The 16,237-nt window shown below is 43.4% G+C and overlaps 1 protein-coding gene across 1 annotated transcript in view; it reads right to left on the reverse strand.

Moving 5' to 3' along the window:
• The window catches only part of LOC131259979 (protein kinase C, brain isozyme), a 67,333-nt gene that overhangs the window by 10,445 nt on the left and 40,651 nt on the right, over nt 1-16,237 (reverse strand). The window contains exon 6 of the mRNA XM_058261599.1: nt 745-873. Within this exon, the coding sequence (XP_058117582.1) occupies nt 745-873 (129 nt within the window). The remainder of the gene's footprint in view (nt 1-744; nt 874-16,237) is intronic.

Below are 16,237 nucleotides of genomic sequence, written 5' to 3' on the forward strand. Positions count from 1 at the left end.
TCGAAGCGATAAAAAAACCCGTTACGGATGTGCCTTTTACCTTCCACCTTAGCGTGGGGTAGAAAACGTTGAAACCGATCCCGAAATGGAACACTCGTTGATCCTTTTTATCGGGCTGGATTTCCCTCCAAACCCACCCCTCAGCCCAGCTCACTAACATTTCGTGGTGGAACATCAAACCCGGAACTAGGTATGTTTCTAGACCTCGTGCTATCTCGTTTTACGATATCACATGAAACAAGAGCAAAACGAAAAGAAGAAAATGCCAAGCCTTAATCCCCTTTGCTGACGCTCGCACTGGAGAAGCACTTCAATCCGCCTCCGCCGAGGCACAATCGGCAGACGATCCGCTTCACGGTGAAAGGAGGGGAGATGGAAAACTTTTTCTACCAAATATTCGGTAGCTTTCCCGTGCCATGGCAGCCGATTCCCATTATTATAATGCGGCGAGATGTTTATTTGAATGTGTTGTTTCCCTGTTTTTCCCCGGTAAAGCACCGCAAGTGGAAGCATTTCTTTTCTATTGCTTGCTTAAAAAGTTTCTAGGAAAACATGTTATTCGAAGCGAAAGAAGAAGGAAACTAAATCGAAAATATCTCATCCTAATGGTCTTGTTATCCTTGAAAATAATGCATCTAATTTTATGGAAATAAGGTCACATACAGTTTAATGGTCACAAACATAAAATGGTCTGACTGTTATACTACAAATTTTTATACCTTAACATGGCTCCTTCGTACTCACCTTCAATGTGAAGCTTGCCGGCCGAATGGGTGATCGCCAGCTGGATGCGCCCTCGACGCTCGGTATGATCACATCCGCAGAGGTTCGGTACGCTCTCCTCGCACCGCTTGTGTACGTTCATATCACATGCTGCGCCGCGAACGATCCGGTTTCCGGTGTAGGATCAATTTTACCATTTTTTTTTGTTTTCATTTTCCCCCGCGAAGAAACCGAAGCGAAACAGAGCAAAGTATTAGCAATGTGGTCTTGGCAACTGGATGCGTTTTGTTCCAGTCGGTACGTTTCGGACTACACAGCGAAGAGGGAACTAAGAAGTTTGATAGATACAGTTTTTGCAAGTCGAGTTAGAGTTTAGCTCGGCAAAAAAAAACAGAAAGAAAGTTTTTCTTCCAGTGGAAAATTTTAGGAAAAAATAGATAGGTACAGAAATGAAAGCAAAACACAGAGAAAAAAGAGCGTATAGCACAGTTGATGGTGAAATGAGAATGAAATGGAAAGCAGTTAAGTGTGGTTATCTTCCGCCGGTTTCTGAAGTAGGAGAACGAATGGTGCTATAAATGGTTTAACCATAAGAAGGAAGTATGATAAAGACCTCGTGTACAACCAGTAAGGTTAATTAATCATGATATATGTATTGTTAGAAAATGAAAATAAAATAAAAATTAAAACATTGGTTAGTGTCGAAAAGTTGGAGAGGTGTATTTGCTTGGTTTAGTTTATCTGCAACAGTAACCATGTATTGGGAATGTTTATTCACATCTAGTGGAGTTTAAATGCGCTTTTGCTGAGTGAGTGGGTTTGGTGTGGAGTTTAGTTGGAGAGTTCTTTTAAAAGTTCATTGGCTCAGGGAGGAAACATTGTTTGATGGTTCGTTCCGGGAGAAGAAAAAGGGGTCGACAAATAGACACACACGTTCAAATTGGAGCTACTACAAACACTAAGAAACACGACAAGGTAGAAACTAGGGTCACAATTATTAATAAAATCCACAGGAATAGTTGGGACAGATGGAATATCTTGATTTGAATTACGAAAAGGTGTGTTTAAAGGAATTTTCGTTTCAGATTAAAAGAGACACTATCCTATTCCAGAAAAAGGGATCAACGTGCGACATAAGTGCAAACGATATCTATGGAGAAGTAGAAGATGATGGTACAACGATGCAGAAAGGTTGAAAAATGTAGCTATAAATCCTTCCTTTTGTCACATGATCACTCACTTGCACACATTCATAACAGGAATGGGTAGGTGTTATTGAAATTCCATATAAACATGCGAGCATGCTTCCGTTGTTTCATACCCAGATATTGCAGAAAGCCAAGTTTATCCGATCACAAATACCCTTTTGAAAAGCTCTTCACGTACTCTAAAGTCGTCCATTTTCACCTTAGCCGTTTCCCCGCCGATTGTAATGCACTTTCCCGCTTATCGGAGAACTTCACCCAAGCGCTTTTCAACGACCACATCAAATTGATCCAAGACTTAAGCTCTGTGAAGTGCATTTTCCAGGAATAAAAAAAAAACAACAAACCCCTCAATAAAACTTCGTTACGACACCGTAAAACTGCACCCGGTGACGCCATCGTCAAAAAAGTTTCTTCAAGTGTCGATTTAAGCCCGCAAAGTGAGCTTCGGTGTCCTGTTTTTACGAGCGGAACCGCGTCCCGTTTGCCGCTCGCGGAAAAAAAACCCCTCGCACACCTTCCGAGTGTTATCGGCTCCGCTTTCGTACGTTTCGGTTCGCTGTTCACCCCGGATGGATGGGGGGAAACGTGTAAATCGAGCCGTAAGTTGCGTACAGACGAGTACACTCCACTGCGGATCGCCATCGTGTAGCGCCTGTCGTTATGCAATCCAATTGCTGCTGGTCGTCGCGCGGTAACAGGTGATTCGTCGGGCCTGCTTTGTTTTCTGTTTCCAATCCGTTTACCTTAAACTGCATCAACCCGGGGATGGGATGAAACAATGGCGATGATTGAGGTAGTGAAAACGAATAAAAAGGCCTTCGGTGCCATAAAACGAGAAAGGTAAGCTAACGTAGTTTTTTTCCCTCTCTTTTGGAACCATCATTCTCCGGTCCGTGATTGGCTGACGCACGGGGAAAAAGGTGAGACGAATCACGCGAAAAACCGGACACCATTTTGCAGGCACACTTTGGTTTCAGTTTCACTCGCGTCCGTTTTTTTATTTTTTCAACCAAGGTTTGTAGAGTATGGAAGCGGTGAAAGTGGCTACCATTACTGGAAAATTTAATTATCCTTGGCAGAGTTCCAGGACCCGGTGCGCTTTGTGTTCGCGAAAAGTAAGTACGCGGTTCAGCGTTGGTAAGCTGAGCTGAGGAGGTTGAAAAGCGGAAGTTTTTCCACCCTAAAAACCCCATCCGACTCGGGCGGCAATCCGAGAAAGTGTTCGGTTCGCGTGAAAAGCCCATCCCTGCTACCATTTCGAGCCGGCGACACCATTAGCGACGTACTTCGGGGACACTCCGGATTCATTGCAGGAAAATTTGGACCGAGAGTTGGTTCTCTCGTTTCTTTTCCCTTTCTTACCGGGGGGCGGGAGCTTTTAACGACTTGCACGAAACGTGATGCAGCGAAGCAGGTCGTTGCCGGAAGCCGCACCGGAAGGATATGTCAGAGATTCCCAGCGGGCTCCGGGAGATGGTCCCAACCGGAGGCATTTTCCTTCCGCGGGAGGGAAAAAAGAAACACTCCACCCCCGTGTGTTTATGAGAGTAATGAGCTCGCTTGAGGGATGGAAATTTCTACCATTCGTTTCACTTTCACATAATTTCTTTTTAAAAGAAAAATCACATAAAGAAAGGAAAAACACGGTCCCGCACTTCCCAGCGTGCCTTATGGCTCCGGTTTCTCGCTAGAAATTATTTACCTTTTGCCCTTTTTCCCCCTTCTCCCCCGTTCGAGGGCACGAGACCGAGGTCCAGAAGAAAAAAAAAACGCACAAAAGCAATATTATCATCTTATTATCCGACAGGAAAAGCATTTTCCCCTTCGGGCGCACGAGCGTTTCGCAAATTGGATGATAATGTGACCGTGGTCGTCGCTTTTCGTTTCCGCTCCGGCAAAAAAAAAAAGAAAAAGAGCATCCGTTCGTTCGTTTGCTTGCTTGCTTTTTTGATTTTCTGGCTTGCCGGTTGTAAACTTATTTATATTATTGCTCCTAAAAACACTACTGCCTGCTGCTTCCCTCCCACCCTGTGTGAGAAAACGCCGAAGGCGCCATTCAGATCATTTGCTTTGCATTCGTCCGTCGCTGCCATCGTTTCTAATGGCTTCGATTTGGTCTGAACTTTTGGAACGCTCTCTTGTTTCTTTTTTGTATCCTCGGTTTTTCGTCGGTTTAACTTTACTTTCAGTGTATGGATGTTTTTCTCATTTTCAACCGGATGCCAAGCATCCTTGGCGTCGAGTGGAATGCGATTGTGAGTTCGTTTTAGTTCCCTTCTCTTTGCCGCGTTTTTTCCATCTTTAAACCCATCCCATAATTCCTCGGGAAAACGCTGATGCACCAGCGTTTTGTAGTACTTTTTTTAAGTCCTAGGACTTTTATCGACGATATTTTTAACGACTCTTCTCGGGTGGGATTTTCGTGAAGTGTTCCCCATGGCACACCATTTTCCCCTCTTCTGTAAGCTACTTCCTTCCTAGGAGCGTAAGGATTTGCAGTAAAAATGTAATAATAGTGGCTACAATGTTTCGCTGCGGAAAAACCACAACCGACTGGCAGGAGGGAAAAGCTTTCCGAGGGTCGTTGGCGAGGCGGGAGGAAAATGTATTTGTTTGAAAAATATTATCTCCACCGAAACATCCAATTATTGCTATCGTTACTGTAATCGTTCCTTCCAAGTTGTCGCTAGCCGGTGGCGTTTGGATTTTATGGTGCCATTTTCCGTGCACCAAATTTTGCTTAGCCCACACATGTGTGGTCCAGTGTGTGTGCGTGTGTGTGCAATATGTGACTGTGCATTCCCGTACGTGCCATGTCCTTTTATATTGTCCCTCAAAATGTTACGTCGCTTAAGTGGTCTCTGCACGACGAGAACCGTGTGCTTTTTCGCCGCGGAGGTGAAAATTACCCCATGGTGTGGAAAAATGAGTTGAAGCACGTCCCAAATTTCGCCAACTCACTTCACTATCCTATATGCAGAATGAATCGGTTAGTAGTAGCCCACACAGAGCGCCTTTCTTTCCTTCCCTCAGGAATAAAAAATAACACAAGTCAACGTCAAGCAGTACGCTGGAATTTTCCATTATGGAATGTATTCCAGGAACTCCCGCCTCCCAAAGGGGGGAAAACAAGAAAAGATTTCGAGGATACCCCACTCATTTGGTGCACGTATTACTTCTCTACTCTTTCGAAAAGACCAACAGTAGAAACAATGAAAAAACAGTGTAGAGCATTTTTGTTTCCTCCGCCTGAAGGATGGGGATTTTATTTAGAAGAGAAATTTTCCACAAAACTTTCCTCGTTCCAATGCTCGGTGCTGTGGTTCCGCTGTGTTTTGGAGGACTTTGTTTTTATCACACTTGTAATATAAGCCTCACACAACAGGGACAAACACTGTAGCTCCCCCACAACGGAAAAGTGGGTAAAGTAACAAAGCAGAAGGTGATTATTCGTTTCGTGTAACATTGCCCAAGTTCAAATTCGGCCATTTTTAATCCACCGTTTTAGAGCAGCTGTTGTTAACGCGCCTTTGCAAGCCACAGGGGTTTTCTTGGTAGAAGAAAAGCTTCCTTTCGTTTGCTGTGGGGAAAATTAATGAAAACCTATTAATTGAAAACGTTCTCTTCCTGCAAGAGCGTTAAACATTGGAAGCAACTGATATAAACAGCATTTTGGAAAGAGTGTAATGCAAGATGATACTTTAAAAATTTTCGATTTACATAAACACCTTCAACTTTCTCCAACAGCAGTACCTATCCATATGGTTAAGTCTTTTATTGACCAGGCATGACCAAAGACGAGCGTTACGTGAATAAGAAATAAAAGAAAAACTAGGAAATAAGATTTTCAACGATCTGTTATAACAAAACACTTATATTTTCTACCGCGATAAATTGGAAACATTTGTACATTTGTTCCAAAACCACTGTTCTAACAAGTGATTAAAAATCTTATTTTAAATCTAGAAACAACTTAGTTACAGAAAGCCACTGAATAGACTTTATTAAAAGTCTCAAACGCGCTCCAATAGGAATGTTTACCACCCTCCCAAGACGAAAGGCATCTCTATTTGTAATTCAAAACCAGCGAATCGTGAAATGGGGAACTATTTGCGCACTCGTACGTGTTGCTCTCTGCGAAAAACCCCCTTTTTTACCCCCCCACAATATGTCGTACCTTCTCTTCAGCACACTCGCGATGATGACACCGACGATGGGTTGTTTGTCAATAAATACGGAACAGTTTCTATTGGCACGCCGCTCGACGATCTTCTGCTGCGTTTCGATTTGCGCTCGCCCGCTAATCGTTCGCACCCGCATCGTTTCATTCGCTGGAAGGCGAACGGAAACGTGTGGCGTTGGATGAATGCTAAAGGGAGGGAAAATTCTACTGGCTAGAGCTGAGAGAAATATAGCCTTTATATTGCTTAGATGCAAGAGTGCGAATAGGGGAAGTCCCGAAGGAAATCATACCCATGAAACCATTGCATTCGATTTTTGAAATCGACAAGATGAAAGTTCATTTGACCTAAGCCTGAACACAGATTTAAATCAAAATGTTTAAAAGAATTTAGTATGGAATTATGGAACAATTATTTTCGTAATCCGTAGACTATATTTTACTGAATTTAAGCTCTTGTAAAGTGTACTTGTTTTCCGAAATTTTAGACAAAATTCTGTAGTATGTCCCTTTGTCTGTATGCACGCTTCACACCGTGCGTTGCCACTGCCATGGTTGCAATTTAATGGTTCAGCTGCGAAACAACCGTAGCTGTTTGTCTAGCACCGCAGGGCAGGACTCGAAACGGGCGTTGTAGACTGCTCGAGAGCAAGCCCGGTTGCGCCTATTATTATTATTATGGCATCGTCAACAGAGCCGTCCCCGAAATTGATGGACGGGCGGACGAAAACCCGTCGGCTCCGGGAGAGAACGGTGTGTGTGTGTCTGTCGCTGACGTGGCAACGATGGAGGAGCAGCAGTAGCGCCACCCCGAAGCGCCGGCTCGGAAATTGTTTAAATTAAACTGATCAATTTCAATCAAGCACACTTGAGCTCGGGCTCAGCCCGTTTAGCGAAGTTCCGCAAGTCTCGGAGGGACCGCAGGAACAGCGAAGGGTGCTGGAGGTTTAGTGAAAAGCCTCGTAAACTGAGCAAAAGTACGGGAATGTTTGTGTCGACCGGCATTCCCGGCGAAGGCCGTTTCCATTCATGCGTCTTGCGGAATGATTTCATGCCTGGCCGGAACACTATCGGATTGAAACGTTTCAGAGCGACATCATTCAAAACGGGTGGAAGATTTTCAGCTGCCTCTACAACATCTTGGCCACCCATCGTTGTCAATGTGGGATGTTGGTTTAAAAATGTTGCTCGGGAAATCTACGAAACCGACAGGAACCACTGTGAGCTCCGGGACTAAGCTCCTAGCGCGAGCCTATGAGGAAGCATCTATCCTTCGCTCGGCGAAAGAGCAGCCGAAGGATGCCCCGGGTAGGTTTGTGTACCGAAACGTAACCCATACAAATTGGGGCCCATTACCCGAAAGCCCCCTCGAGGCTCAATTTAGAAACCATCGGCGCTGCCATGTTTTCATCTGTTTAGAGTTCATTCAAGGCTCGGCCGAGCGCGGCGTGGGATTTATGTTAGCATGCGGGCGTGCTTAGATCTCTTTTTATCTTCTATCGTACCCTATCTCCCTTTCCCTCTCAGGTCCTTGCCTTTTAACCAATGGATTACTTTGTTTGTAGGTCGTTTTTTAAACCTCAATGCCTTAACATATTAAGGACTGTCTCTCTACTCCACACGGGGATTACGGAGAGAAAATTCATCTGCTAATAGGAAACATTATAGCTAACTTTCTGTTTTACATGGCAAAACACGTTGCCAATCAGTCTATTCATTAGTCTGTTCATCAGTCTATTAGTTGTTTAACGCATACGAAACGCTTTTGTTGACAGGAACAAACTCGCCAGATTGACATGATTGAAACATTATAATTCCCTTGCCTAACGTTGAGAACCTTTCAGTAGGAGCTGCTCTTCTTATACCCTGAAGAAGTCCAAAAGGCTTTTCATAAATCAAAGCGTTAAAATAGCATGAAGGTTTACTGTTTAGACAAGGAAACTGAAATTAGTGTTTTGATTCGTAATGCTATTATAAACGTTGCCATCAGTGAGATTACAAAGTAATCTAATATCCTGCTATCAAACAGAAAACCAATCAACGGGCACATGTTTTACGATAAAAATACAAGCCTTAAAAACTAAATCTTTCGTAAAAGACTAAGGATTCTTTTTGATGTTCAATTTCTTTTTCCTTTCTATTAACTCACAACAACAACTCGAGAATTAGGTCGGAATTGAATTATATTTTTAGTTAGGCCGAGGTAAAAATTTATCCAACCCATACACCATAAACTTTCCATTCCCCTAACGCGGCCCGTCATCGTGGGGAACATTTCACCTTACCACTCAACGGCGGCCATTATGGCAGAAGGGTGAACCACACTTTTCCACTGCCTTCCGAGCAAAGAAAAGCGGGAACACCACCCCTCGGCGAGGGAGACCGCATTTATTTAGTGGTGGGAAGTTTTTTTTCCCACCCACCGCATCTTTGTCTCACAATAACCGGACAATATGGCCGTCGGGGCTCGCGGGGTGAAAAAGAGCCGATTTCTCGCTTGAGACAATAGTGGCGTGCGATAATAAATCATCGCGCTCGCTAGGACACCGGCTGCTTTGTCTTCTCCGTGCGCTGGAGAGATTGTGTGGAAGAAAAATCATCGCCCTTGCCCTTGCCCCACCCAGGGACCGGCTGTACGGGAAATCGCACCAGGCACCGGGCGCCTCCATTTTTTATGGCAAACTTTGCTCAACCCTCCGGAGGGCTACATTTTTGCGTGAACATTGTTGATACATATTTTAAAAGGTGAGTAAGAACACTGGTTGTGTATGACCCGGTAATCGAGGGGCTAGTAGAAGCTACCGATCACAATTTGGGCGTGATTCTGGAAGGATGCGAAAAGGAAACAGGAAATCGTGCCGTTCGTTAGCCAATCTTTCCACTGTTGGGGCGCGTCTAGGAGCCATTTTCCGTGTTGGATATAAAATTCAACTTCATCCCTTGCTCCGGCAGTGTGATAACATACCTTAACACCGCTGTCGTCGCCGTCGAGTCATCTATCATTCGGGCAGAGCGTGGGAAAATAAACCGAAACAGTGTTTGGGAATACGGCTCCCCGAGTCTCTCCAAGCGCCGGAACGAAACGGAAGCAAATTTGTCACCGACAATCCGCGTGCCTTCACGTTCATTTCGTGCACACACATACACATACCCTCGTTCACATACACAAGGATGGAGCAAATTTCGGGGATGTCTTTCCCGTAACAAACACTTCCTGCCGTGTGCGCGTGTCGCTCGTTCGGGCGTCACGAAACAGGTTCCCGGTCGTTTTTCTACTTCCTTTCCCACTCACACGCGGTGTAATACGCAGTGATTTATGATCGTTCACATGCTTCCGGTGCACGTGTTGCCAATGGGTTTTTTTTTAGTTGCCCCCTTCTCGAAGGTGAATGGAGGCGCCTGGTCTTTCCTATAAAAAACCCTTGGTTCACAGTATCGTGTTGCAATATTTAATAGGAAACAGAAACATATTTCATTATTCCATCCCCATAATGAAAACAACCCTTCGGCGAAAGGCAACCTTTCGCTTGCAAAAATCCCAAAAGGTGAGGACGTACGCAGAATAACTTTTCCATTACAACCAAATTCACCGAAACCGGCTCCGGTTAAAGTTTCCCACGGCCGAACCTTTTCCGAGCCCCGTGCGGTACCGATCCAATAAATTTCCCACGCACGACGAGCGACACAAGCGCCGGCCAATTTGCATAATCATCCGAAGGGGTTCACGAACCTTTTGGGGCCGACCTGGGCCTATTGAGCTATTGAGGCTTTTTACTGCAAATGTCACTGGGACACCTCCCGCAAAAGGTCCTTTTGCAGGGGTAATAATTTCGTGAAACATCAAATGGTAGCCAATTTATGCCAACGAGGGAAAACCAGCTGAAGTGTCTTAAAATGTGAAAATGTCACAATTTACATACTGTGCACATAACACAAGATCGTGTGTTTGCGTGTCCCACCACTCGCAACGGCATGCTCTTATCGTTAGCGTTTAAAATATGAAGACTTGTTTCATTTATAAACTCCTCGTTCGTTTATAAAACACACATCGCGCAGATGATCACGGCTATTCTAAACAACATGGTGCAAGCAATCCTTTTCTCATTCAGTGTAGTGCAACACAAATGAACGTGTAATTAGAGCAACTAAGTGGCTATGGTTTCGAGTCATTCCATAGTCTCCAGTGTGCAGCACGGAGTGCTCGTACAGTCGGTGCTTTCGGTGCATTTAACATAAACATCTATATCACGAGGCGGCTTGCCGGAAGACAGTGTGCGGAACGGTAATGGTAGTGCAGTGAAAATGCGGCAGAGAAAAATAAAAAGATAGTAGAGTGATACAGATAGAGAGAGAGAGAGATTAAAAAAACCCCAGCAAGCTCGTCAGCTCGTGGGTGTGCGTGCTTTCATCTGCAGGCCTTTTTCTTCTCCTCCCCTTTTTATGGCGCTGGAATGGAGGTGCACGGTCAGGGTTTTTCGTGTGTTGTTAATGGATGTGTTTTTCCTGTTAGTTTGCTTGTAGTTCGGACTAATTTTCCTGTATTGTTTTCAAACTGGAATATAACTACGCTCGTGGATGTTGAATGAACGTAAACGGTGAGATGATGTTTGCACCGGGAAACCAACCGAAACAAAACCGAAACCAAATGACAAAGGGAACAAATGAAAAACACCGCCACCGAAAGCAATGCTGATTAGTGAGAAAAATAGAACAAAAATTGAAGGTATCAGCTCAAAGCAGTTTGCTTTCAATGTAAGAAAGAAAAGGAAACAAAGAGCACCGATATTGAAGTAGACCTTGAACAAAAATCCCTCGCGTTGGATCCATTAGGTTAAAATTATTGCGAAAATTAAAAAACAAAACATCAAACTCATCCTCAAACCACGTTGCGACTGTTGGAACGCTCTTCTACTCTTCTATTCTATGGGTTACGGTAGACGAAAAAAGAAAACAAACGGGGCTGCCGAATCGGGCCGGCCACATCGGTAGTACCTTGACACTTTAAACCCTGATGCGCAATCCCGTGCAGCATCGAACCGCAGTGATCGCAAAAGGTTGGTGTTATGAAAGTGTATCCTTGCCATTTGTGCGGATTTTGTGCCTAGAGAGAAGTAGAGAGAATGGGAAGAAGTTGGAAAAATGGGGAAACAGAAAAAACCCAAATTTGATAGCGTAGTGGTAAAATCAAACGGAAGGTTCATTATAATTTAAACAGGTATAATTACGTAGCAATTATTGCAAAGAGAAAACGAATTCATAAAAGGGACAATAAAATTACAATATAAACAAGACGTGGAGTTGAAAGTAGAGATAAAAAGATTCATGTCGAAAAGTTAAACAAACATATGATTCGAAAGGTTATTATTGGAGCTAAAACAAAACAATAACTGTCGAAAACAATCCATCGGGATCATTTATGGACAAGGAACTAAAGCTATATACAAGAGAAGATATTAACAATGTTAAGCCTTTAAGCTTAATTGGTTTTTAACTTTCATATCAACTCCTCCAACAAACGTTTGCGTAAGCTGACAATGCTAGGTGCAATCAGAAGAGAACTTATATCCCAAAAAACCCACACACAAACACCACACGCATACATTCACACTAATCTAAGATTAAAACACTATAAAAAATTACGCAAATCATTCATGGTTCAATTTGAAATGTTTTACAAAGTAAAAACATGGGCGGCTTCGGTATTTGAAAGCGTCATTGTTGCGGAACGAAAACAAATCGAACGAAGGAATCATTTTGGTATGCGAAACAAAAAAGCATAACGAACTTAATCCCGAAAGAGCCCACTCCAGACAATGGCAAACAAACGTTCGAAGGGGAAAGATAAAAGCACCTTCAAGGGTTGGAGAAACCGAACGAAGATGGACGTTTGTTGGCAAAATGTGGGTCGTCTCTAAATATATACCTCGTTTTCCCCATCCCCCCCCATCCGGCAAAAGCATCCCAGAGCGTGTCTTCCGTTCTGATTGATCCTTTTATTTTTTCAAACCATGCCTTCTGATGCACCGATACTCCCTAATGCATTGGATTTAGCCGGGCACGTCGTTTAGTCGTTGTTTGCTCGTTTGTTTCGCAAAACCGTATCACCATACGTGCCCCCCGCGGGATCCGGGCAGAGGAGGAGGTGGGACTTACGTGGGTAGGGATGTGAAACGAGCTTTCGGATAAAAGGTTTCCCAACGCATGGAGCCATTTTTTCCCGAGCGACCTTTACCGCACGAGGACATTTGTCGGTCATGGCACACGGAAAGGTTTCCTCCGTTTGGGCTTTTCCGCTGTCACTTGTCACGCGGTTGACACTGATGACACGGACCGCACCAGTTTGACAGTTTGTATTCCTTTCTTTTCGGTTTAGTTTGCTTTCAATGATTCATTCTGTTTAATGCAAGAGTATTTGTTATCCTTTCTACGGTTGTCCGCGCTTCGATGGGAAACTTTGTCATTGTTTAAAGTCCTATTCCGTTTGATAATGTCTGTTGTTCGTGTCGATCAGTTATCGCAACTCTCTAGTTATTTGTCAACAATTGGATAACAACACCGGTCTTCTTTTTATGGGAAAATAAAACACAGACAAACCCCGACCGGAAGACGTGATAATTGAAGACGATTTTCGCACAACGGAAAGCAAAACTATGTGGAAAGTTTTCCATTGTCCGTTCGGGGCTGACATTTGTGCCCGAGAAAAAGGGCACTAGACAAGAAATTAAAATCAAAGCTCAGCACGTCGCCGCTAGTGATGTCAATAAATAGTCGTTTGCTAGTTTTCCGACGAGATTCTGCAGATGCCTACTTTTCCGTTTCGCTTTTTCCACTCAAATGCCGAGCAAAGGTCGTGATTGTTGTTGATATAAATCTGAAGGCGGACATTTTCACGAAACAAGGCAAGAACAGAAGAGAAAAATACGTGACACAAAAATCACTTTCGGCTGGAAAGGTCCCTACGGTCCTCGGTTTCGGTTTCGGTGCCTTTATCGAGACACAACCTTCGGGGCGTGACAGCACCGGAAGCTAATCAGTTTGAAAGTTCTGGCCGTCTTGCGTAATGCTCGATCAAGGACAGTACGGTCACTACCTGCGTCGTCACCCGTTCGCCCCGCCTCGCCCGTGAATTGATCACTTCCTCCATGCAAGTTCATGCTCTCGCTTGTTCGCTTGTTAGCAAACCATCGATACAACTTTTTGGCCATTAGGTTGTTTTTTTTCTTCCCGTCTCTCGAGGGTGACATTTCCAGCCCACCCCGTTCACGTCTTGCCACCACCTTTCGGTAGCACGACAACGTGATTACAGGGCAAACTACACACGCATCGGCACGCAACCCGGCACCAATGACGTCTTAGCCAGTCGTCGCCAAAGCCGACAAAAAGGCAACAAATAATCGACAGCTGTAACGAGCTCGGCTGCGTCGGCAAATGAGAACAGCAAACACTGGGGCTTCCGCGATGGGCTTATCGAGAACGTTATGCCAGCGGAGATGTTGGGGTTTTTTTTCACCTTCCTGCAACAAACACTTGGACTTGAACTTCCACGAATCGAGGCAAAGGATGAACGAAGGAAAAGAAAACCAAACATGCTCAAACACTGATATCTTTGCCTCGGTAAACTTCCAAAAATCTACCAAGAACGTCATGGTTCTATTTCGGGTGTTATCTGCGCCGTTCATGGTGAGTTATGCTGATAAGGGGAGCGACTGAGACTGTCGACACGCAATCATTGCTTCGATGCCGGAAGATTTCAAATAGTTACAAACATCCGGCTAAGGAAAAAAAAATAGTTTAAATTAGATAACTGGCAGCTGGTTTTACAGGGACGCAATTCTATTGGATGCTTCTACTTTATATTTCAAATTGTATATATTTTACAAAAACATTCTTTGAGAAGATTGTTTTGATTCTAGTTTTATTTTATTTACTATTTATAACAGGTCGACTTTTGTACCTTTATTATTACTTCGGCAAATTTTGTATTGAATTTTGTTATTTATCTCATCCAAGAAAAAAATTGTAGAAATAAACTTCAAAGTTCAAATATTTAATAAGTAAATGCAATAATAAGCTTACATGCAAAACATTTTTGTATTGTTAGACAAATTAAACCATTAGATCAGTGATTTAACAAGTATTTTCCTAATGTGTGTTTTCGTTAAACGTCTTTTGAGCTCTTATTTTATTTCAAAGCATTCTATAGATTTAAAACATTTGAACCTGATTTCAAATGACCAAAATGTCAAACCTATTTTACGGTTATTCTATCTTAGATTTCAAAACCAATCGCTCTTGCAAAAATGTATAACCTTTCGATAGTCGGTGAGACTTTTGCGCTAACATGAAGTAGCACTAATAGTCCATCTGTAATGCCTGAATTTAGTTCAATGGCGTACACTTCAGCCGCGACAAATTACAACCAATAAACGGACGATTTAACCTAGTCGGATAACACGAAGCTCCTTCGGTCCTTTCCTCTCCCAGATCCAATGACAAACGGCCGTACAAACGAGCCACAGCTAATTGCAACCGGGCCATCATTCATCCCCGATTCCCCCGCGTCCGGACCGTGGTCGAATGGATAATTTACATTTTCACCACCACCATTTTTGCCAGACGCCAAGGAGGCAGGCCAGGGTGGTTTACCGAGGAGGTATCTTGTTTACGCCTGCAGTACAAGGGAAGGAGGAGGGTGGTTTTGTAAATCGGATGCAACCATGCCACGGCCATGCGATGGGAACATCAATTAGCAAGTGCACGGCATCGGTTTTGCCTTCCGCTCGATCGACGGAGACGCTGCGGCATCTGAGTGCGTGACGCCACGCGAGATGGCACGCCGGCGGTTGCAAGAAATGCGACCGCAAGACGCGAACGCAGTGCGATAAACACCGGTAAACAATTTGTTTAACATCGTTTTGAACATCGGCATCGTACATCATTTTCGCCTCCGGTTGGGTATCGGTGCGCGATCGTCGATTAACTAATTACGCGAGGGACATGTCTGTGGCGTTCCTCTTGCCCAATGCGCAATCGGAATCGAAGGAAGTGAAAGATAAAGCAAACTAGCATCGCAACTGTTTGTGAAAGTTCTTTTTCAAATGTTTGGCCAGACATCTGAAGAAAAAAAATACCAAATAATGTGTATATTAACTATGAAGTTGTGCTTTGAAATACGTTTTAAAACCTTGCCTGGCAATGACCAACAAAGTGGGTGACAGGTAATTCTGATCTTGCCACGAAACCCAATTACAATTGTACTAATACAATAGTAGTCTGTGGTAAATGTTCAAAATTTATCCTTAGGGAAGCTTATTCTATTTGTTATTTGTTGAAAAACAAACCTTGGTACTTGTTTTACGAACAAATTTCATCCAAAATGCTTGTACTAGTAATATGTTCTAAAAACAGTTAACACGTTCCGTACCGCGTCACCCAAATATGGGTGACAGCAGTAACTAGTTCTAAAAAGTTTTTGACCCATAAATAAATGAAAATGCAACATAAAAATTATAGTTATATTAAAAATAAGTTATTTGGGAAGCTAAGTTTTTGCTTGGCCTTCAAAAACCGTCGGTTTAATAAATGTTATGAACAAATTTTATTTTTAAAAATTTTACTAAAAAGTGTGCTAAAACGCTTGGTACGCAACGTGTTAATGTTTACTTTATGAACAAATTTTAACAAAAATGGTTGTATAAGAAAGTGTTCTTAAACTGTTTGGCAGTCAAAGTGTTAAAAAACATTTGGACTTGTGACAAACCTACCTTTCAAACCGATTTGTAACTTATTAGAATTAAAAAAAAAAAAGACTCCCAGATAGTATTTTCATAAATTTGCAATCCCTTTCCATGATGTAGGCACTTTCTACGAATAAAAAAGCAACCTTATGACGAAGGTAAACGGTAATGTGTGTAGCGGGAAAAGAAAACATGGTGAGCTCAGAAATTCTAAACCATCGATCGGCGCTACGTCCGCCTGGGAAGTGTTCACACCCAATAGTTACCGTTTAGCTGTTTACAGCGAATTTCGAAGCATCGGCCAGCGTCACCGGGTGAGTAAACACTCCCAGGGCGTGCTCACAAAAGAAGGGGACAGCTGGTCAAGCAAGGGAAAGCGGCAAACAGGA

Source organism: Anopheles coustani, chromosome 3 (genome assembly GCF_943734705.1).
Source record: "Anopheles coustani chromosome 3, idAnoCousDA_361_x.2, whole genome shotgun sequence".
NCBI classification, from domain to species: Eukaryota; Metazoa; Arthropoda; class Insecta; order Diptera; family Culicidae; genus Anopheles; species Anopheles coustani.